The sequence below is a fragment of the Chiloscyllium plagiosum genome, unplaced genomic scaffold, assembly GCF_037043375.1.
Source record: "Chiloscyllium plagiosum isolate Xiang-an unplaced genomic scaffold, Cpla_swu_hap1 HiC_scaffold_42, whole genome shotgun sequence".
Taxonomy (NCBI): Eukaryota; Metazoa; Chordata; class Chondrichthyes; order Orectolobiformes; family Hemiscylliidae; genus Chiloscyllium; species Chiloscyllium plagiosum.
The window spans coordinates 75,684,924-75,710,113 of record NW_028270180.1 but is presented as its reverse complement, the minus strand read 5'-3'; the positions used below and the strand labels follow the sequence as shown (position 1 = coordinate 75,710,113).

The window sequence follows — 25,190 nt, the reverse complement described above, 5'->3', positions numbered from 1 at the left end:
GGCTGGATAAAATACAATCAAACAGAACAAGTGAAAGTATTTGGCTGGGAAAGGAGTAGGATGTGGGAAAGTGTATTATTACTGACCGGCTTTGAAGAAAGGATTAAGCAAACTCAAGGTTAGTGCATATTCATTCGAGATTTACTAAACATTTCAGAAAGCATTTTTATCCAAAAGATTAATGTAAAAGCTAACAGAAGTGAATATAATGGCTGGATGCCACATTGAGACGAGAACACATGCGCTGTGAGCTGGGAATTTTCTGTACATCAGTAACAGTCACAAGAAAGGGAATACAAAGGCTCATCAGAAAAGGTAGGCAACCATTCTGAGTAAGGAACAAATAAAAACAAAACAAACGGGCTTCAAACAACTGGGAAGCTACAAATTCTTCCAACCACAACCATCTCAAAGATATCAAAGTAAAAAGGAAAATCCATCAATAATTGTCTCAGTTACACGCTGATAAACTGAAGTAATCTCACTGTTAGAGTCAGCAACAGGACAGATTGGAGATTGGGAATTCATAGACCTTGATAAGCAGATCAGGAAAATCAAAGGGGTCCACAAGTCATTCACTTAACCTGGAAAAGAGAGAGAAAGCAATGACGCAGATATTTTTGATCAGGGACTTTCAGATACAATGTTTTTTTTTCAATGGCACACTTAGAGATTTCACAAAACATATTGGGCTGCTTGGCGTGAGAAAGATGTGATTATTCTCACCTTCACCAAAGTGACGGCAGCGCTGTAGAAAATACTGAGGAAGAACAAGGTGATGAACGTGGAAGCAGTTGTCCAGATGTTGCTGTTATCATCCTCATAGTCTTCAATCCAAGTGCGATCTATTGAATCTATGAATATAAAGCCGAGAGAACGCATTGAGATTGTTTATTGATCCAGGTCGATCTATCTGCATCCAAGTCATGTAATTGGAGACCATTCCATCTTCATAAATCGGTCAGGGATTTCTCAAGTGTGACTCTTATCTGTATCTATTAGTGCATTATTGACTCAGCAAGAAATTACAAATACTAACTGCACATGTTCTTTCTTCATTGTCCATGTCAGAACGTTTTAAATTATTTTTCTTTTCATCTATTATTTAAGGATATTATTATTTGAGGAATGCTTATTACGAATGATGATTTTAATTATATCATTATATTTTAAATATAGGCTGTGACAGCACTTTAGTTGAAAATTGTGGCCATCACTGAATAAATGTTCAAATGTGATTCGCATCTTTTTGTATTGGTGACCAATTGCTTGGCAAATCATGAATATAATTTTCTTCTTGTATGATTTGGGGCGGCACGGTGGTGCAGTGGTTAGCACTGCTACCTTACAGCGCCAGACACCCGGGTTCAATTCCCGCCTCACTGTGTGGAGTTTGCACGTTCTCCCCGTGTCTGCGTGAGTTTCCTCCGGTGCTCCGGTTTCCTCCCACAGTCCCAAGATGTGCAGGTCAGGTGAATTGGCCATACTAAATTGCCCATAGTGTTAGGTAAAGGGTAAATGTAGGGGTATGGGTGGGTTGCGCTTCGGCAGGTCGGTGTGGACTTGTTGGGCCGAAGGGCCTGTTTCCACACTGTAATGTAATCTAATCTAATTTAATAAGCGACATCACAGTCAGGACATTGCTTCATATTTTAGTTTGTAGGATCTGTACATTTAGGAATAAGTTTTTGTACGTGTGCCCCTTAATTTATTTGATCTACTGCTTGGTGTGTTTGGTTTCCCTTTAATGTTTGTGTATGTGATTATGAGAGCCTCTTACTTCACTCTAGCCCATGTTGGAGTCTGTGCTTGAATAAACATATTCCTGTTCCTTTACTGCTGGTGTGCTCATGTGTTTGTGCACCTAAAGTTTGGTCTTTTCACATTGTGTAAGCATCATCATGCTAATATGCCACTTCGTTGCTGCCTATGCTTCTCTTGTAATGTCTTTGTGAGTGTTCACTTTTCATTAGTGCTATCTAAAATGTGTGATTATGTGTCTGTTTCAGATCCTACCTACACTGGGTTATTTTCATGTTTATGCTTAATAAATGTTAGCATGCAATGTTATGTTTTGATGGATGTTTATATTTATATGATGATGATTGCTTGTGTGGCAATCTTTCCCAAACCATCTCCTGATCAGCTTGTTTGTGCTATTGTTTGTGGATGCTTGCTGATGCTTGTGCCCATTATCCTTATTTAATAAACGCCCCTCTATTTGTTCATCTATGCACTTGTGTGTCTGCATGTGAGACTCTGAATTTGTGTGTGCGTGTGATATTGTATACATGCTGATCAATGTGGTTTAAAAATAACTAATTAAGCTGCCTCTGTCATCGTTTGTGATTCTGAAAATGGGAAAATAATGATATTAATGTTTATCTCTGTGCACTTGCGTGTGAGTTGACATGTGGGAGGACATTTTTCGGAATTTGTATCTGTGTGTTCATGTGTGTATGTCTGTCCGCATTGTGCTGTATGAATGTATATGTATTCATGCCCATTTGTGTGTTACCGTGTGTCGATGTTTCTCATGGTTATGTGTGAGTACTTCTGTTCATTTGTGCAAATGATTTTCTTTCGGTGTATGTGAGTTTTTGTATGAGCTTAGGTGAGTGTTCAAGTACCACTTGCATGTGTGGCTCTGTGCGAGGATGCGTGTGTGACATCTTATCTATATGCACATTTGAGTGTGCACATAAATATGTGTCTTTAAGTGAGAGCCCGTATATGTGTCATTATGTGTGTATTTGCGATCATCTCTCTGTATCTGTTCTTATACCAGACTGCAATTTTTATTATTCTAATTTATTGTTTTAATTTTAATGCATTGCCCATAATTAGATTTGACCTTGGTGTTGCAGGAAACATTTCCCATCGTTGTGCAGAGATAAGCATTTTATGAGCAACTCCTCTGTTGCAATGATAGAACTTCTGTCTCTGAGAGAAAAGGCGTGAGTTCAAATCCCCACTGCCCCAGAGATAACATTTCTGAATATGTTTATTAGAAAATGTCTACTTGTGTTCTGTATGTGAAACAAAATGATATCAGGTATTCGAATACCAGAATTGATCCTATGTGCTCCAGAAAACTGAGACCAAACTATGGAATTCAAACTGGGACGATGCAAACACCAGTTTTGGATTATGGGAGTCAATGTTATCATTTGTTAACAGAGCCAGGCGTGTCTAACATGCTTTAAAGGTATTGTTTTGCATGGAAATGTAAAATCTTTGGACAGTAAGCAAGAAGCTGACTGTTGCTGTTCGCAACTGGGTTACATTACAGAGGACATCCACCATGAAAACACTGGACAGGGAGCAAGAGGACAGACCATTCATCGTTCCCCTCCCCTCTGCTCCACAACAACTTTGGTGTGAAAGTGAAGATACATTCTGTCAACTCATGCGCTGGCGCAAGATCCCTGGCAGTTCCCCAGAAACAAAGGTTACATTCAAACTGTTCGGCACTATTTATGATTGGTATGTTCCAATCAAATTTAATTTTAAAGTGTCTTAAATTTACATTTCCAATTGGTGCAATTTGGCAGTTTAAAACTGACATGAATTTTGTAAGAATGTCCAATCGGGGGAATCAAAAACACCAAGTTCAAAACTCGAGCCCTACCGTTGACATAAAATGGAAATTGTCAGATTTTGTCACAGAGGGATTTAAGATGGATAAGGTACTTGGCGGAATCCTGCAATGAGTGAGCTTTACTCTATCTCTGACCCAGGGTCTATCTGAGCAGAGAACATTAACTTCACAAGACACTCATTCTCGACCTGTTAATAATCCACTTTAACTACACAGATGCAATGTAAGTCAGAGTGAGAAACAACTAATTCAGTATTTAACTCACTACTGGAGGAAAAAAAAACACTTCATTACTTCTGTTGAATTATTAAATGCAACTTTGACATTTTTATTGACATGAATTAACAGTGTCCATCAGTGCAAGTGAAATGTTTACAAAACTCGGTTTACCGCTGGATTTATCGACTGTTCTGTTGATGATCTTCAATGGAATCGCTTCATGTCCCATCACACAGGAGTAAAAAGCACCGCTGGCCCACTCCTCCGCTGTAATGGATAACAGGCTGTAGATGAAGAAGGAGGTGTTGTCGCTCTCCGCCATCACCTCGGTGTTCTTGTAGTTACTGGGATTCAACGGCTTGTCATTGTTTGTCCACTTGATGAAGATCTCTCGGGGGGAGAAACCTCTCACTAAACAGGTGAGGGAGAGAAACCTCTGAGCGGAGATTTCTTCTGTTGGTGGCAGGAGGACCGACACTGATGGCTCCAGCGGATTAATCACTGCAGAATAGTTGAGACAAATATAAATCAACCAAAAAAATCCTGAACCAATATCACAATTTCACTAAATATTAAAATACGCCTGTTTAATTGGGATTTATTCACTTTCGATTTCTAAAGGAGCAGAATGGTACGCATACAGTTCAGTAAAAAAAGGAAAGTTTAATGTGAAAGTTGTCTCCAAGTTTCCAGCCCACAACAAGGGCATTCTGTCCATTTGTCATTGCTGATGGTGACGTCACAACCCAGGCTTCTTCCCACCTTATCTGACTTAATCAGAATACAATATCATTTGGTCCATCATTTTCTGAATCACCTACTTAGCTATCCTGCCTTCAGCTGTATCATTAATGCCCCCAATGGTGTTGGTTCATTACCAATCAAAGCCTGTCATTGATGTTACTGGATCTGGATTACACATGGGATCCTTTGTGCTTTAATCTCACCGCTCACCTTTCTCCTTGTGGATGGAGTCTCTCAGCGGAGTCGGTAGATTCTGATGGTACACCACACATTCAAAAGTAACGCCACTCAGCCAGGCTTCAGTAGAAATGTCTAATTTGCTGATCACGCTGTCGGGATTCTGTCCAGGCTGCTCAGCAATCTCTGATTTCAGAGGCTTCTTTTCTTGTTTCCAGGTCACATTGACTCCAGAAGGAAGATTGGACACAACGCAGGTTAATGTCACCGTCGCCTCCAGTAAGACTTGTTCTACTGGTGGTGGGAGGATTTTAACGGTGTTAGGGTGGCACTCGGTATCTTCTATGAAACAAAAATCAAAGTCAATGAAAAATGCCCATTTCTGATACAAACAGCCAATCTTCAGATTACTCCATCACAGGGTGAAGACACCACCTTCAAAATGGCAACTCCAACTATTGCTGAAACGATGCTTACTATTGTTGATGTATTTTGATCTGTGAAAGCATTTGTGATTACGTATAACATACCCTGTGTAATTATTCCTAAAGAACACTGGCTTTGTAACAAGTGAAACCTGTGAAAAAAGTAAAATCATCAAAGATACCATCATGTAACCCATGGAATGACCTTTCTTTCAGAGTTTGTCTCTCACTTAAGACCATCCATTGATACTTGTGACAAGAGTAATCTGAATATAATGAGTTCATTTCCATGTTCATAACCTTTAGGTGCAAGTGCTGCTGGTCACACTGACTGCCAAATCAAATCCCAAATTTTGGACAGATTATAATAAATAATAATTATTCTCTTTGCAGAGTTCTAAAGTGTTACAGAAGCAGTGAACAGCCATGGAAATTCTGTTCATTATATTTAACATGATTAAAAATACTTTGCGTTATTGGTGTAATGTCATTCTCTAATTTATGTCATTGTTCCTCGTGGGCTGTGTTTGGAATAGATCTGAAAACAAGACATTGAGTACAGCATTGGATATCGAGAAGGACACCCATCTCCTTAAGTCTTTCCCTCCATTCAGTTAGTTCATAACTGGTCTGTACTTTCACTTTATTTACCCAGCTGCATTTTTTAATTTCTTCATAGAGCAGGAGAGAAAATAAACAAACAAAAGCGTCTTAAATTAATCTACAAACGCGATGGAAATGTCACTAATTTTATAGACATCCACTACTCACTGTGTAAACATCGCCACCCCAAAGCAGGCTAAATCAGCCTGTCTCGAGATCCTAGTTCATTCATCCCTATTGTAGCATTCCCACCAGAATTTATTCTCCTGCCTCATCCACTAATTACAGAGAGCATCTTAAAGAAGCTCAGTGAGATCACGTTTATCCCAGTTCATCAAATGTGATACCCACTTGGTCTGTGGTCTGATCCCATAAATGAAGTTAAAGAGCTCAGTACCAGATAAAAATCGATGTCGTACAATGTCCAATAAACAGGTCATTCCTGAGCAGGGAATGAAGCATTGAACGCATTTTGATTTATTTTCAAGTAAGGGTCACTGCATATTTTAACCACGTCAATTTAATAGAGGATCAGAATAAGGCTGTTCGGCCAATCCAGAGTTTAGATCAGAATGATGCTGGAAAAGCACAGCAGGTCAGGCAGCATCCAACGAGCAGGAAAATCGACATTTCGGGCTAAAGCCATTCTTCTGCCTTCTCCCCGTACTAAACAAGAGCCGATCTATCTCCGGCTTGAATACACACAATGGCCTGGCCTCCACAGCCCTCTGCAGCAACATGTTCCACAGACTCATCACCCTCTGGTTGAAGAAATTCCTACCATCTCAATTCTAAACGGTGCCCCTTTGACCCTGAGACTGTGCTCTTTGGTCCTAGTCTCGCCTACCAGTCAAACACCTATTCCACATTCACTCGACCTCAGTCTTTCAGTATTTTCTATGTTTCAATCAGATATCTCTCCAATATCCCCCTCCACCCCAAACTTATCCTTGAAGCAGCTACCAGGCAAGGATTTAGCACTCTGAATGCCTCTCCCAGCATGGTCAGGCAACAAACTATTTAACAAAGCTCACTGTCTATATATCTATCTTCAACAGAGAGGAAACATGCTTTTCTGACTTGCCAAAAGGTTGAATTATGAGCAATGCTAATGTAACACTCAAACTGAAATGAGATACGTGGCATGTTGGGAAATGAGAAGCAGTACCGTGCTGTTTACTCCGCCTGATAAATTAGTGTGTTTGATTCACATCAGAGTTCAGAGTGATTTGTAGCTCTCTCAGTGTGTGTCTCTTACCCTGGAGTGCGGTGATGTTTTTACTTTGAGTGTTCTCTCCATGAGTGACCTGGCAGGTATAGACCGCACTGTTATACCATTCACCATCAGGGACCATCAGCCGACTCGTCACCGAGAAGTTCCCGTTCGCCTCACACACGGGAGACGTGAAGAAGCCAGAATCCAAGGGTCGGCCATTCTTCAACCAACTCACGGAGATTGACTTCGGATGGAACTCGATGATTGAACAGACGACGGTTGCAAGCTTGCTGCTTGCGATTTCTTCACTGGAGCTCACAGTTAGGAGAAGAGTTGGTGGGAGAATGTCTGGACCGTTAGGAAACACATCACATACATTATCCGATGAATTTCATAACAAATACAATCAGTTCTCATATATCAAGGTTTCTTGTGCTTAATGGATACAAGAATCATAATTGTGCAGAGTGCTGGAGAAGCTGGGATCCACACAGAAAGACCAGCAGGACAATGTGAAAGGCTAAACTTAGAGGACACAGAAAGGGAGTCAAGGAGGCACAGAAACTATAGGCCGGTAACATCAGAAGGGAGATAGCAACATTGGATGGTATTCGTTTTAATGACAGAGTCTGATGAACAAGGCAGATGAATTACTGGCATAAATGAAGAAATGATGTCGTTGCTATCCCGGAGACATATTGAGAGCCGGGCAGGAGTGGCTATTCAATATTCCAGCATTTCGTGCCTTCAGGCGAGACAGGGAGAGATGGAAAATGATGGGGGCGGGGGTGTGCGGTACTGAATAAAGCTTCTGTCGCAATTCTGACAAGAGTATTTTAGGCTGTAAAGAGAAATGAAATCATGGATACCTCCTCAAACAAAGGCAAATGGACAGTACTCCAAAACCAAAATACAACAAACATAACTACTGGGAGAACACGATAGACCTTACTATTGGTCCAAAATACCAAGTGCAAATACATGGGCAAATTTCAGAGACATGTAAATTAAATAGGGGAATGAGAAAAGAGGTTTTTAACTTCCTCAGCATAGGCTTGGATATTCATTTTGTCAAAAGTTTAGAGGGAGCACAATTCTAAAAATGCCCCCAGGAGAATGTTTGAACAAAGTATGTGTTTAATACAGAGAATTTTAATCCAGATCTTGCAAGAGAGGGGTGAACCGGAACTTAACTTTTAGGAATGAAGTCGACCCAGTGGGTAAAACACCAATGGTGGAGCACTTTGCAGACAGTGATCGTAAATCAGTTGGATTTCAGATTGTACTGCAAAGGAATAGAAATTGGCCCAAAGTTCTGAAAAGGGGAAGGACAGTTTTAGTAAGATCAGGTTATGATTTGACCAGAGTGGACTGGAAGCTGACACTAATTGGTAAATCTGAGTCAGAGCAGTGTGACACATTTAAGAAAGAGATAGGAAAATCACAGGGAGGGCATTTCCCAGGAAGCCACTGCGTGGTACCAAGAATGCAGCGGGCTCTGGACACCAAAGGGCATGGAGGGGGAGATAAAGAGAAACAAGGGAGGCTTCCGGTCTATACTGAAATCTCAAAACAATAGAAACTAATATGGAGTACAGAACGTGCAAGGGGGAGTTTGAAAGACAAAGGAATTAGAAGAGCAAAAGGGACCATGAGAAAATAATAGCAATCAAAATAAAGGAAAATGTTTTTTAAAGTTACAGACTCATTCATAATAAAAGAATTATTCGGGAAACAGTAATGCCCATTAAGTGTTATTATTGGAGTGGAGCCGGAGGATTTGGTTGTGGTCAAAACGAATGTGTTGTGTCAGTGTTCACTAGTAAGAGGGACAGTGTGGGGACAGAAATCATGGAGGGGTGTTGTGATGTACTTTCAGAAATTAGGACACATGACGTGATGTTCTGTGTTGTCTTGCTGAATGAAAAGTGGTTATATTTCCAGGGCAGATGAAAAGTATACCAAGCGGTTGAGCGATGCAAAGGATGAAATAGTTGGGTTGCTGACAATAATTTAGAATTCCTGTCTGGCCACATCAGTGGCCGAGTGAGTGTAGATCAGCCAACGTTGTACTGTTATGCAGGACGAAGGAAGGGATAAATAATGAAACCACAGATCTGTCAAGCTAGTCTCAGTGGTAAGGAAACTATTGAGAAGTGAAATTAGTCTTCATTTGCAAGATAAATCAACAAGTTTCAGCACGGTTTTATTGAGAGGAAGTCACCTGTAACAACTTGATAGTAGTTTTCATAGAGATAACTCGATGTCCAAATGATAGCAATAATCAGAGTCAATGGGATCCGAGTTAATTTGACAGATTGGATCTAGAACTGGCTGAGTGATGGAGCAGGGGTTAATAGTCATCGGGTGTCTGCGTGACTGGAAATCTATGTCTCCTGGTGTTCTGTAGGGATTGGTGTTGATTTCCGTGCTATTTCTCTTACATACCAATGATTGAGATTCAAATTTAGGAGGATTAACCAGTGAATTCACAGATGAAATGAAAACTGTCATGTTGGTAAGTCATGAGCATAATGGCTTTAGATTGCAGGAGGATATAAAAGGGTTGGTTGTATGTGAAGAGAAAAGTTGCAAATGGAAATTATTCTGAATAAATGTAAGGTGACGTAAATCGACAGAAGAATCTGTGAGGTATGACGTTTTGAATGGTGGAACCCTGAAAAGGCCTGAGGATCTTTGGTGCATGTACCCACCGATCCCCTATAGTACTGTGTCGTCTGGATAAAGAGGCTAAGAAGGTGGGAGGATATTTGCTTTTATTAGCCTAGACATTGACAATGAATAGTGGTGAGATGATACTGGAACTTAATTAAACACTGGTTAGGCCATACCGAAGCGTTGTGTGCATGTTATGGAAGGAATGTGATTACACTGAAGGCAGTATTGATGAGATTTGCCAGGGTCTTGCCTGGGTTGGAGGGTTTTAGTTATGAAACTAGTTTAGAGAGACAGGGGTTTTCCTTGGAGCAGAGGAGAATTAGGGAGAAGATTACCATGATGTCTAGAATTATTTTAGGCATAGGACAGGGTAAACTGGATGAAACCTTTCCCCTTGATGGAGAGATCAATGCCTCAGGGGCACAGGGTGAAGGTAAGGCCAGGAGGTTCCAAGTGGATCTCAGGGGAAAACAAAATCAAACAGAGGGTGGTGTTAGCCTGGAGCTCAGCACCTATAAGTCATGTAGAGACTGAGCCCCTCATTATAAGTATGAAGTATCCTTGCAAGGGCAAGTCACACAAGGCTGGCACATGAGACTGGAATAGTTAGGTGGCTGTTATTGATAGGCGTGAATTGGATGGATCAAAGGGCCTTTTTCCTGTGCTGTATAAGGTGATTCTGTGAAAACGGTTATAAATAATGCCTTATTCATGTTAATCACAGATGATCTGTTTATCTCAGTTCCTACAACACGTACCTGGACATGGCATTTCTTTGCTCTTGTGTGTCCCGCTGTGTTGAACCTCACAGTAGATTTTGCTGGGGCAATCTACCGCTGACTCGGGCAGGGTTAACTGGCTGCTCAGGGTGTAGGTTCCCTTCTTGTTTCTCACTGATGGGTAAGTCTTCAATCCAGTCGTGATTAGCTCCCCACCTTTCTTCCAGGTTACCTTGGTGACATCAGGGGAATAGTCCATCGCCAAACAACCAAAGATCACAGAACCGGTGTTGTACTCCTGACAGGAGGAGACCAGGCCATAAAGCGTGGGGGGAGATGGTGTCTCTACAACAGAATGACCAATTGAGCATGTTAGTTTCTGTTAATTTGACCTTATCAGTTACTCAAATGTATCCTCAGCTGTAAACTTTTGCCAGTATGCTCCCGCTGAAGTCGACAGCATAACTGGGGTTTATTTTTGTTTCCTACCAGTTGCTGATCATGATCATTGGTTCCCTCTTTAGAAACATGTCCTCGACCTTGACCATTGCCATATAATTTCGGAAGAAGAACATCCTGATCCCACCCCAGTAACTGTTTGAAGATCTCACCAACTGACACTTTCACTGGATTGCTGTGAAGAGCAGAGAAGTTTCACAAACTACAAACCAAGGAAATGCAGATTCATTGAAATTCTACAGTGTGTGCAAACAGGCCATTTGGCCCAACAAGTCCACACCCACCCTCTGAAAAGTAACGCATCCAGACCCATTCCCCGATCATATTATGCTACAGTTAACCCTGACTAATGCACCTAACCTCCCCATCACTGAACACAACATTTGCAATTCCCCTAACTTGCAGATCTTTGGACTGTGGGAGGAAACGCACACAGACGTGGGGAGAAAGTGCCAACTCCAACAGACAGTCACCCGAGGCTGGAATGGAACCCGAGTCCCGAGCACTGTGAGGCAGCAGCACTAACCACAGAACCAGCGTGCTGCCCCACGAGGTGCCGTGCTGCTGGAAATACCCAACAGCTGGCAGTACCCCCGGAGAGAAGTCAGAGTGAATCATAGAACATAGAACATTACAGCGCAGTACAGGCCCTTCGGCCCTCGATGTTGCGCTGCCCTGTCATACTAATCTGAAGCCCATCCCACCTACACTATCCGATGTACGTCCATATGTTAGCCCAATGACGACTTAAACGTACTTAAACTTGGCGAATCCACTACCGTTGCAGGCAAAGCATTCCATACCCTTATTACTCAATGAGTAAAGAAACTACCTCTGACATCTGTCTTATACCTATCTCCCCTCACTTTAAAGTTGTGTCCCCTCGTGTTTGCCGTCCCCATACTTGGAAATCAGGTCCAGTGAGCCTTCCTCACTTATCAATGCAAGGCAGAATGTTCTCTCTGGGAGGAAGGTCACTGCAGCAGCAGCACAGGCAGGAGCTGAGCACTGGGACGGGGAGGATGGCTGTCACGGCTGAACTCATGCCAATTGTCTGGAAGTTGAAACATCTCATTTACAATTCTCTGAATTCTGGAGGCCTCTGAAAAATGGAGGACCATTAAGGTTCAGAGACTTTGGAGTGTTACAGCTGAGTATTTACGTAAATATGATTTGAGAAATGAACAAGTAATCTTTAACTTTAATAACTATCAAACTGACACACAGTTCACCACCAAACCTCATGTCTCAGACTAACCACTGCACTTATTCTGTCTAGACCTAAATTCCCACTCACATTGACAAACCCTACCCTGCTATACACCCATTCATGCCGGGAACACACAACCCCTATTACACGAAACACATCCAAGGCAATCCATATTGGTAGTGTAGCTGAGCAGAGAGATCTCGGTGTCCATGTACATAGATCCCTAAAAGTTGCCAGCCAGTTTGATAGAGTTGTTAAGAAGGCATACTTTGTGTTGGCTTTCATCGATAGAGGGAATGAGTTTCAGAACCACGAGGTTAGGCTGCGGCTGTACAAAACTCTGGTGTGGCTGCACTTGGGAGTATTGTGTACTGTTCTGGTCACCACATTATAGGGAGAATGTGGAAGCTTTGGAAGAGTTCAGAGGAGGTTTACCAGGATGTTGTTTGGTATGGTGGGAAGGTTTAATGAGGAAAGGATGAGGGTCTTGAGGCTGTTTTTATTTGAGAGAAGAAGGTTGAGAGGTTACTTAATTGAGACATAAAAGATAAACAGAGGGTGGACAGTGAAAGTCTTTTCCCTTGAATAGTGATGGCTAGCAGGAGAGGACATAGATGACAGATGTCAGAGGTTGTTTCTTTACTCAGAGAGTAGTAGGGCCATGGAACACACTGCCTGCAACAATAGTACACTCACCAACTTTAAGGGCATTGAAAAGGTCATTGGATAAACATATGGATGAAAATGGAATCGTGTAGGATAGATAGGCTTCAGAATGGTTCCACAGGCCAGCGCAACATTGAGGGCTGAAGGGCCTGTACTGCATTGTAATGTTCTATATTCTATATTGCAGATGGACATATGATCTCAATTCCTTTCACTCATTTACACTCCTGCCGCCCTGCACCTGGCCCATGGTGAATCTGGCCCTGACAGGACCTGGCACCATCATTTTCACAACCTCTGACAAAAGCCCACTACCCAAGACATGACCTCAGCCCTTGATCACTGACCTCTCACCTTACCCAAGTCAACCTGTGCACATTGCATCCCAGCTCCTTTCACATCTGTGCTTTACCACCCACCATTTTGCCAGACTCCGAGCTTTGCATTTCGACAACACGTCCCCCTGTCACTTCATTACAGTGACCTTCCACCCCCGAAACATCCTGGCACTCTGCCCACCTCTACACTAACCAGCCTGGCACACTGCCCACCTCTACACTAACCAGCCAGGCACTCTGCCCACCTCTACACTAACTAGCCTGGCATCCTGCTCACCTCTCCATAAACCAGCCTGGCAAAGACAGACCTCCTGCATTTCAGCTCAAACTACCCCTCACCTACCAAGCACAATTCGACCAAATTATCCTGTGACCATTACCATTTACCTTGATGCCACCTTGCCAGACAGAGTGCATGCAAGCTTACCCAGCAGCCAGCCAACACCTCACAGCCTACCAGCCCAAACTCTCCCACATGCCCAATCTAGCCCCTCACTTACTCACCACCTTCCAATTTTGAGCCTACTCCACCATAAAGTCAGTGAGTCATAAAGTCATACAGCACAGAAACAGTTCCTTTGGTCCACCTCATCCATGCTGACCAGAGTTCCCAAATTAAACTAATTCCACTTGCCTGCCTTTGGCCCATATCCATCCCGACCTATCCAGTTCCTGGAGCTGTTCAAATGTCTTCTAAATGTTGGACCTATCTCTGCATTTACCACTTCCTCTGGCAGTTCATTCCAATGTTTTGGACAGTTACAACATGAAGCCCCCAACTCCTGCACTCAGTGCTCTGACCAATGAAGGTACATGTGCCAAACGCCTTCAGCACACTAGCTACTTGAGACAACGCTTTCAAGAATCTTTGAATCTGAACCCTCAGGGTCCTCAGTGTTCAATATCACTACCCAGTGCCTTACCATGAACTCTGTAAGACTCTATGAGTCTGGACCCTCAGGGCGCTGTGTTCAACATCACTACCCAGTGCCCTACCATTAACTCTGTAAGTTGTGACCTGATTTGACTTCTCAAAAAGCAACACGTCGTATTCATTTAAATTACACTCAATCTGCCACTCCTCAGCCCATTGGCCCAGCTGATCAAGATCTCATTGTACGTTTAGATAACTTTCACTGCCAATTATACCACCAATGTTGGTGTTACGTGCAAACTTACAAACCATGTCCCATTCAATGTTTTCATGGCTTTCAACCAATATTGTACCCTGTTTGCCTTTCTCCCACATATCCGGAGCATTTTTTTAAGGATTGAAGGAATCTATCTCCTTATTGAAATCATTTAATGTTTAGTCCTCAATCAATTTCTGTGGTGGAGAATTCCAAAGCTTCACCATTCTTTTGCTGAACAGTAAACAATCAGGTTCAATGTTATCGGTGTGTTGGGAAGACTGGTGAGCAGCAAGATTCATGATGATCCCATGAATGGAATAGCATTCTAGAGGGGCCGAGGGACCTTCTTCAGCTTCCAGTTTGCATGCTGACATGTCCCTTCAGCAGCATGTTCCAAAGCTGTGATCCTTGAGGATAAGGGCGCACATGCATGTAAATGCTTCAACTGAAAGCTCTCCTCCAAATTAGACTTCAACTTGACTCTCAACTATTTCTCTGCCGTTTCCTCTTCCTCAATCACAGCCATGGGGCCCACTTCCTAACAGCGCTGTGAATGTGCTAATACCACACAAACTTCAGCAATTCAAATAGACTGATGATAACTGGTTTCTCAAGGCGATATAAAAAGTCGGACACTTCCACACCTGTCTAGAGATTCAAACAACCACTGGAAGAATTGAAAATTATTTGAGGCACGTGGTTTCATTTTGTGTGATTTGACTGTGTTTTCACTGAATGAACAGAGCTATTTCTTAACCATACAATAGGAAGGAAGCTTCCCGCATTTTTAGCAAGGCAATCACACTTTATATTTCTTTATTCCAGGGAAGTATAGTGTCAAATTAATGAAATATGGTGATTGGGATGTTTCAATTGGAAATTGTCAGAGATTGAAAGTTTACTTTCATGAGCAATTAATTCCAGCCTCATTGTGTCACAGTACTCACAGGAATGTCTTTCAGAAATGGTGTCTCTCTTTGTTACGGGCAGTCGAATCAGTAAATCTGGGATAGTTTTTACTTGTTAATCAAAGGTGTTAAAGAGTTTTAGCCAAAGGGAGACCTGTGGATTTAGCTCACAGATGCTCCATGATCGAAGTAAGTGCTGGAACAGCTCGAGGGGCTGAGTGCCCTCCTCTTGCTCCGATCTTCCTCTCATTGTGTCATTCATTAAGCTAGCACTGGCGGTGAACACTTTTTATTAAAATATTTCAACAAAGTAATTGTTTCACACATGCTTTAAAAAAAAACCTTCAGTTGATTATTTGGAACGGGATCATTGACATCCTCTATCTGAGTGATCAAAATAACTTCCACCCAATTACAGCAGCCACTGCGCTCTGGAGTGTGTTGTTACTTCATAATAGTTTCTTGTGAAACTACAGCTCGAGATCAGGGCGCTCCAATTCAATGATTCTCTGATATTTAATATCTCTGAACATTCGCAATTTGTTCAAATGCATCTTTTCTCTGAAGAACGTGATTTATCGAACAGAACTTTTTTCAATGAAACAACAAACTTTAAATGCTAGAAAACCAAAATAAAGACAGAAATTTCTGAAGAAACTCAGCAGGTCTAGCAGCTCCTGGGGAGAGAAGGCAAGGTTAACCTTTCGCATCCAGAGACCCCCGCCCCCCTCTTCACCAAATTGTTTTCATGTTTTTGGCACAAGAGCTCACACCTGTTGAGATAAACAGTGATTACGTTGGCTTGACTCCTGTTGGAAAAAGAATTCTTAGCAGAGGTACTGGATGGTCTGAGATAGCAATTGAAGACCAACTGAAAAGCTATCACCATCTGCAGCAAGTGTTGAATTTAGCGGAACTCCCACCGTACTGAACAATCAAATTCAGCTCCAGCACTGGTTTAATATAAAGTAAACCAGCCTAAGCCTAATCTCATCAAATATGCTTCGAAAATGATTCATTCTGGATTAGTTATAAATGATATTGTTAGAACAGCAAATCAAAAGCTGGGATTTCTTTGAGCACTTACTCCATTAACCCCATCTAGCAATGCCCAAAAGCTTGTGAACAAATATTGATCTGGAAAAAGCTGCTAACCACCAAATTTCTGTTTAATATCTAAGAGACACAAGTCAGGACTGCGATTGAATAGATTTCATTGGCCTCTATGAGTGGAATTCCAACAAACACCCAAACATGTCAATCTGCTTTCTTGCACTGAAGTAACCTGATAAGAGATTGTGTTACATACCTCTCTAACAGGTTGTAAGTGAACACAGGCCACCTGGCACAGAATCAGGGACTCTAATACAACATCACAACAGACCTGAACACAATGAGCTTGACACTATCACGGAGAACACAGCCCACCTGTTTTGACAGTACATAAACCATGTTAGTTATTATCACCTTCCAACAACCAGGGATTGTTCCAGAATGTTTGTACAATGAAAGTAACATTTCAACATTTATCCAAGAATGCTTTGACAGCAGCTCCAAATTGTTCAAACTCTATGGGAACTACAGCGGAATAAATCTAGGAATTGCATTGCCATCAATTCACTGTCACTAGATTCCAACCTAGAACTCCCTTCCTCTTTCCCCTGTGAATGTTGCTGCACCAGACGGTCGACTTAGTTTGGAAAAGATTAAAATGTTTTGAAGTGTAATATGACCGTTGCCAGTGACATTAAAAGCTGATAATAGGTTTTCAAATAATAAGATGCAAAAAAATTCTGATTCTACATTGTGCCACGGAATATGTCCTGCATAACTGAGGCACAAAGAAAATATACAGCATATTTCCCTCTGCCTCGCTCAGTCAAATATCTCTTGTTGCCAACAACCAATTTCAAAACTCTTGCTATCTGCCTTTTGTTCCTGAAACGTTCGTTCTGATTGGAACAACTTAGTCAGGGCTCTCAATTCTGGGGCACCTAATCGAATATTGTATTTCTGGCAGATAAAAGTGGTTTTGAAGCGCGAGATGAAATTGAACTGTCTGAGATTCAGGTATCCGAACAGGACAGTCTAAAAATGGTCAGGACCATTGCCAAGTTAGTCAGACATAGCACTGAAACAAACTGCACAACAGACTTAATCCTAGAGGATACATTGCTCAACTCCTCACGTCAAATATATTCACTGTAATTGAACATTCATCAGAGGAACTAACCAGAGGATTAATGTGAACAAGACTGTGTTCACAATGAACATAAATAACCACTGAGTTAATAAACTTAATAAGTCATTGTATTTAACAAAATTATTGAGGTGGGAAATATCACCAATTAAAGCACAGATCCTGAGGAAATGGATTATTCTCTAAATTATTTTTGCATATTCTTAAAACGTTCCTTGAACTGTGGAGATTTTGCATGCACTGCATAAAGTCAATACTGCATTCCAGTGTGGAAAGCATTTCTGTTGAAGGAATTAGGGCAAGGTCATTTTCTTGTTAACTGCTTTTAATGAACGAAAATGTTTAAAAAGGTATGAATTGAAAACATGCTTCTGTCTGGAGTTGCCCGCTTTAGCGGATGTCGAAGTAAATGTGGACACTGCTGCCTCACAGATCCAGATACCCAGTCTCGGTTCCAGCCTCGGGTGGCTGCCTATGTGTAGTTTACACAATCTCCCCTGTGTCTGTGTGGGTTTCCTCCCACAATCCAAAGATGTGCATGTCAGGTGAACTGGTCATGCTGTATCATCCATTGTGTTAGGTGCATTAGTCAGGGGTAAATATAGGGTAGGGGAATGGGTCTGGGTGAGTTTCTCTTCAGAGGGTCGGTGTCGACTTGTTGGGCTAAATGGCCCGATACATACTGCAGGAAATCTAATCTAAATGATTGTCACACTTAACCAATGTGAGCAGATTCCTTCCGATCGCTACATTGCAATAAATCGGTCAAGTATATTAACTAAAATAAATATTACTCTCTTTTCAGTGTCTGAATAAACAATGTGCTCTGTTATCCTCTAGTTCATGTCTTCTGCAAATTTGTGAACTCTGCATGTGTCTGAACACATCGATGTAAAATGAATTCTCTGCGTTTGCAGCAAGCACTCCCATGGTTTTAAAAGTAGGGTTCCTACAGTATAGAAACAGGCCATTTGGCCCAACAATTCCACACTGACCCTCTGAACAGTAAGTAGCCCACCCAGACCCATTCCCCCTAATGTATATTTACCCCTGACTAATGCACCCTAACCTACACATCCCTGAACACTGTGTGCAATTTAGCACAGCCAATCACCTGACCTGCACATCTTTTGGACTGTGGGAGGAAACCAGAGCGCCCGAAGGAAACCCACGCAGACACAGGGAGAATGTGCAAACTCCACACAGGCAGTCACCCGAGGGTGGGATCGAATTTGGGACCCTGGCACTGTGAGGCAGCAGTGCCAACCACTGAGGCACCATGCTGCCCTGCGAGTTCATGAGTGGATTATTTTAATTAATTCGAAATTTGGCCTTGGTCACATAATTCACTATAGCAGTTGTTTCGAAATAATGACTCCTCAGTTGATATTTTGTTGGAAAATGTAACTATTTATTTAAAATGCACAGATTGGGAACACCTAAAGCACTGTGCAGATTAAATAATTCAGTTAATGTTTTATTTTATCCTGTAAATCCAGTTTAATCAGGGACATAACAATTCATTAACTCAAGTTACGTGTGAAACTGATCAAAGCAGTGAAACTGACCTGTTCTTCATAGAATTGAGCAGAATTTCCAAATGGTCTTTGCCAATGATCTTTTCCAGCCAGAAAAATATGTATGTAGTGTACAGCGGAATTGAAAGGTGTTTCTTGATCAATTATAACACAGTCATGGCATTTTTGCTCAAGAGCAAGAACTATTAGAATATTACACTTTTGAAATTCTATTTATATTTCTATATGACTTGTAAACTGTCCAAAGACAGACCTTGTGATTGAACTAGATAGTGGAGTTCTGAATGTGGATTGTAAAGCATGGATTAGATTAATCCTTAATTATTACTTTTAAGTAAAAATGGCGCCCAAAGGTATCTGTTTTCCCTTCATTTCTAAAACCTTTGCGATTTGTCTTTCACTTAATAATAGGCTTTATGAAATTTCACCTCGCATGCTGATTTCATTGAATGAGGAACCTGGAGCGGTTCACTGTCACCAACCATGTTAACATTGCAAAAACAATGTAGAAACCAGAAACGGTTTCCCAAATATAACATATTTAATGTTACCCAAGCACAGTCCCTCCTCAACAGATCAACGATCACCAGATAACAACATGGTGTGTTTGCAGCAGAACTAGCTCTGCAAACATTTTCAACAGAACCAAGAACATGATGTAACCTCACAAAAAAAAACTAAATTGAAGTCTAACAAAGCTGCTCAGAATCCAGCAAACTAATGATTAAATTGAATAGAAATAACAAGTCATAACAGCAGCCTTGTTTGTGAGGGGACTTAACACTTCCAGCTGTAACATTTCTGGCAACAATTCAATTTATTTCCAACCTGTACACCCTTCCTGATCATGACAATCTTGTGCAGCGCACAGTAGAGCGGTTGAAGGCATATATTGATTAATCACTTCATGGTCAAAACAAAATTACTGAATGGACAAATATTACCACATTATAATTTTAAGTTCGTTTCAATTACATAATCTGACCAATTCTGCAGTTTCAGATTTTAGTCCCAAATTTTATTTTGAATAAGACTACTCAAAATAAAATTCAGTTAGTTTACAATTAGAACTGAGTTTTTTTTTAAAGTCAATGCTTTAGAAACTCGTTTTTTTTCATTTCTCACACTTCCGGGTTTCTGCCTTAAGTTGTTTTTCAGACCGTTACAAATGGATGTAATGTTTTCAATCAAGCAGAGAAAAATGTGTCATATAAGTTTAACAAATGCAGAAATGATTCATGAAAAACCAAAGAACTTCACAAATATTGGTAATGAAAAGTAATCCAGAGAGTCAATCTCCTCACCAGAAAGAAAACACCGATTACAGAAAGCATGAAAACGCTGATCAATTTCACAAACTGAATAAGATCCAATCAACTCAATTCAACAGAATCAAGGAAAATAAAATCAGAATCCAATCAACTCAAAACAACAGATTTGAATGAAACATAATCAGAATCCAAACAATTCAATTCAACAGAATCAAATAAAACAATTTCAAAAGCCAATCAACACAATTCAACAAAACCAAGTAAAAACAAAGTCAGAATCCAATCAACACAGTTCAAACCGAACCAACTAAAACAAAGCCAAAATCCAATCAACTCAATTCAACAGAATCAAGTAAAACAAACTCAAAATCTAATCAACAGAATGCAATATAGCACCGCAAGAAAATTTTATGACAGTTTCTAACCTGCTTGTCATCAACTAATTAACAACATAAATGAGAAAATATAATCAGGGTAAGAACATATATTCACGAAGTGAATAATGATATTTTAGCATATTTTAATCATGTTTAGTAATATCTCGAACATCTTTGATTTCTTAGCGTTTGTTGATGATAATAAAACTCACAGTCAGGGTGTCACTGACATTAACCATTATTTATAGCTGACTGATTAAGAGACATTAGGTGTTTCAAGTAACCCAGCCACACAGAATGCCCATCTGATCAAAAAAAAGCGATACAACGAGCAACTGACTCCATTATCCCCATTGTAACTATTTGCTGAGCCTTAACTGAAGTCCGTAATCAGTCTGAACAAAAATCAATCCGAGCCAAACCAAACTCAGCACAGAATCTGAGTTTCATTTAAATCAGAAATTAGTTACATGAATAGAAAGTTTTTAAAAAGTCACTAAGAAAGTTCAAGGGTCTTACCTGAAGTCACTGTCACCATGGTCCCTTGGCCCCAGTAATCAAGATAGTCACAGTGTTACATTCTCTGGACTGGGTCACACAATAACTAGCTCTGCATAAAACAAATCAAAAATCTACCATCATTTTAAATTTTCAGAACCACAGGCAAAATAAAGTCATGATAAATCTTCATCACATAATTGCGCTAGTGAATTCTGATCATTCTTGATTAATGTTAATACTGTTTTATACTTCACAGAGTAACACATGAGCTGATTCTCAAAATCCCCAACTGGTGTATCGATAATTACCCAAACACTTTCACAAATTAAATAGTGATACTGGCATTAAACCGCACAGAACTAATACTGCACTGCAAGTTAAGACGGTTTGTAGAAGTAATCACTGACTAGTTTCAAACAATGGAGGCTGAATAGGTTTTTGTATTGGTCATAATTGCAGTGTCACTCCAGCTATATCACTGTGAGACACGTTGTGTCAAATACTATGACAGACTGTAAACTGTAAAATGCAGAGAATTTCTTCACTTCCTAGAAAGCAGTGATTCAGACTCCTCTAAAAATGATTCAGTGTGTTATTCCAGCTTTTACGATCCATTGTATTTTGAAAGCTTGGAATACTTTTCCAGGTTTGGTCTGCATTGAACTTGACAATCAACACGAAGAAGGTAGAAAAATTTATACATTTGTACAAACTAGCACTACTGGATTGCGTTTAAATTGCATCTCACATTATTTCTCGCTCCTGCCATGGTAGAAATCACCAATTTGAGATAAACACTTGTCAGTGTTTTTTGTATGAGGATGTCGCTGTGCACAACACTGTGACCCACTGTAGTATCACAATGATGTAGACCAGTACACTCATTCTCTGTTCTTTACTCGAGGTCTCAATTTTCATTTGAAAGAGCCATTTAGTTCTGATCATGTTTAGAATTGATGCCATAGTTGACATAACAATGAGCAGTGATTTCCTGAGCTGTCAGATATATTAAAACGAACATTTTGTCCGAGCATTTAATTGATGGAAGTGTTAGCAGTACATATGACATGCCCAAAACATTGTCCCATTGTGTCACCAGTTTGCTAGTTTAAATGGTACATTTCCTCTTTGATAGTTTTGTAAGAGGCAGCCTGAGGTCTGCTTCAGATTGCAGTTGGTATAATTGCATTTAAAACTCGTACTGACCGTCAGTTTATGATGGAATTGACAAAATGTTCCCTCGAGCTGTTTTTGAACGGGTCCAGCCCTGGTTCCTCTCGCTGTGGTATCTTGCACAGTAATAGATGGCGGTGTCTTCGATCTTCAGGTTCCCCATGTCCAACGCGAAAATGTTGTTTGAAGTGTCTTTGGACGCAGTAAATCGACCCTTAATCGCTGGTGCATAGTTACTGCTGGATGAACTATAGTAGTACAGCAGCCACTCTAGACCCTGTCCGGGAACCTGTCGGACCCAGCTCATGGTGTAGCTGCCAAGATCGAACCCGCTGGTTTTACAGGTCAGTTTCAGGCTGCCTGCGGGACGGCCAGTCTCTGCCTCTGGCTGGGTCAAAACAACCTCCGACTGGGCACCTTTAAAAAAGAAAACAAATAAACTATGAGCATTAAGCTGGTGAAATTATGGCTGAGTCTTTTACATTCCTGCCGTAGACTAACATTGAGACAGTAACAAAGAGAGACTTGAACAACAAACACTCACATGATAAGAAAGTCAGTAACAAACTGAGAAAAAGTGTCGACACAATCATTCTGATAACTTGTGGGAAGCGGTTCTGCGAAGATCTTTCTAAACAGATCCGACCCAGGAGTGTTGAATTACGGTCCAGTGCCCAGGATTTATACGGCCATCGGAAGGGGCAGGCTTACAGCTTCAGCATGTTGGTTTCCTGCTGGAGGCTCAGACTGGATCCTGGTATCAGCTTGCACAGCCCGAACACATTGGATCATGTCTTTACATGAGGTTCTGCTTAAACATGGACACATACGCATCTTGGGATATTTCTTTTGCTGAATAGCTTCTTTGGAAGTAAATTTGAGTGGCTTCAGGTCTGTTTCACATCATAGTTGCATGTATTTTGTTTACAAAAAACAAATTCAACTGGAAGTTAGCTCCCTTTATTTCTACATTCATTCACAAGCAGATAAAACTAAAATCAAAGTTCAAACATATAACTAGCTAATAAAACAGTTGAGCTTTTCTTCCCTGGATACTGCAAGTCTCTGTCGCACTCAAAATAACATGTAATTCATACTAAACATTTCAAAATTCAATTTAGGCAACTGAATACAGAGCGTGTCCAAAGTGATTATATTTAGAATATTCAATTAGAAGTTAACTCCCTTTAATCCCACATTCCACCACAAGCAGATAAAGCTAAAAAGAACTTCAATAATATTATTAGCCAACAAAATGAATGACTTTATTTTTGCTGTCACTCAAAGTCTCTCTCACATTACCAAATAACATACCATTTCTAATTTGTGTTTCTAAATTCAGTTTCGGCAACCTAATATGGAGCATGTCTAAAGTGATTATGTTCAGAATGTGAGTGTATGTCACTAAACAGTTTGGACCCGGAGATTAGAAGCACCTCCTTACATTGCAGAATGTCTCTCCCTGCATCTATTTTTTCAAATTGCTCCTACACTAAAATGCACAGTAAAGGAAAGCTGTGTGCCTGAGAAACAAAATGTGAGTTCGCAGTGATACATAACACCGAGGTAAACTTTTGAAAGAGCATCTAATGAACTTGAACAAGACAGTCCATAAGTTTTTTTTTAAATCCTCAACGTCTAAACCATTGCATGTAACAGTCTGGGTACATCAGGAATGTTTGGTTAAGTTAGAGAGTATTACAGTAATAATTACCACGAATGTAGGTTATAAACAGTACATTTCTCTGCTCACTGATAGCACTGACAGGGCAGTTAACTCATAAAAATCAGCAAACATTCGCTGTTACAGTACACCAGTGTTAACCATGTATAAAGGGCCCACTCAGTTTTAATGAGATACATGAATCAGAGAATGGTGTAACAAGTGATGTGAGTTTGAACCAATTCAATATTGTTAATTTACTTTGAGATGATAACAAATGTTACTGCAATGTGGGATTTTGGATCCATTAACTTCATTTTCAGGAGCTTTAAAGATACTCAATAAACAGACTGAACTAACCAGAACGTCCTGTTTTCTGATAGTCATACAGTGAATGCTGTATTCAGTGACTTTCCTTTTAAAGGGAGAAATGCCAAGTGAAATATGTCCATTGTGAGTTAATGGGAAAATATGATTTGTTTGGTAGGATTTTACTTTAGTTGATTCATTTTCCCTTTAATCGGCCGGATCCAATAGTTTGCAGCAATTAAGCTGACTACAGAAAAGGTCCTTGAGTTCCCAGTTTCATTTACTGGAAGCAGGTGGAGTTTCTGCAGTGGATGAAAGATATTTTGTCTCACGGTTGACCAGTTGGTGGAAAGCCAACTGCAAACTATAACCACCGCCTCCGCAGAAACAAAACAACTCAGCAACAATGCTGGAGAAAAGTTTAATTTCAGTTGTGTAACTTGGAGAACTAGTCCCTCCTCTCATTGAAGGAAATATTCGCAGAGTCTCAGACACAACCTAAACATCAACAGTTCATTCAAGGATCACTACAGCACTGTTTAGTATTGAGAAAAAATGATCAATAGTCATAGAGTCATGTAGTGATACAGCATGGTTACAGACCCTTCGGTCCACCCAGTCCATGCCAGTCCTAATCCCAAACTAAACTAATCCCACCTGTGTGTACTTGGCCCATATCCATCCAAACATTTGATATTCATTTACTTATCCAAATATCTTCTAAAGGTTGTAAGTATCCACCACCAAATCATCCCACACACAAACCATTCTCTGTGTCTCTGATATCCTTTTTAAAAATTTTCTGCTCTCATTTGAAAAACGTGTTCCCTATTGTTGAAATCCCCCACCATAGGGAAAATACAGCAATGTCTGGGTCAAAAATTGAAAACAATCCCAGTTCCAAACATTTACAAAATATCACTATGGATCTTCCTCGAATCCAAAAAAGATTGTCCCCTTTGATCAATGATTTATAAAATTTACTCGTGTATCTACTGTGATAGACGTTTTCAAATAACTTCTTAGGTGCAAATTTTTTTCACATCAATCGGATTAAAGTA

General features: G+C 40.6%; 1 gene segment (V, D, J or C); it reads right to left on the bottom strand.

Moving 5' to 3' along the window:
- Positions 1-200: 200 nt before the first annotated feature.
- Positions 201-22,785, bottom strand: LOC148137931 (Ig heavy chain C region, membrane-bound form-like). The segment is given in 9 exon segments: positions 201-584; positions 727-854; positions 3,992-4,321; positions 4,775-5,083; positions 7,028-7,333; positions 10,423-10,728; positions 21,003-21,046; positions 22,250-22,574; positions 22,702-22,785. Coding segments are annotated over 9 exon segments (1,806 nt in total).
- Between the last annotated feature and the right edge of the window lie 2,405 nt (positions 22,786-25,190).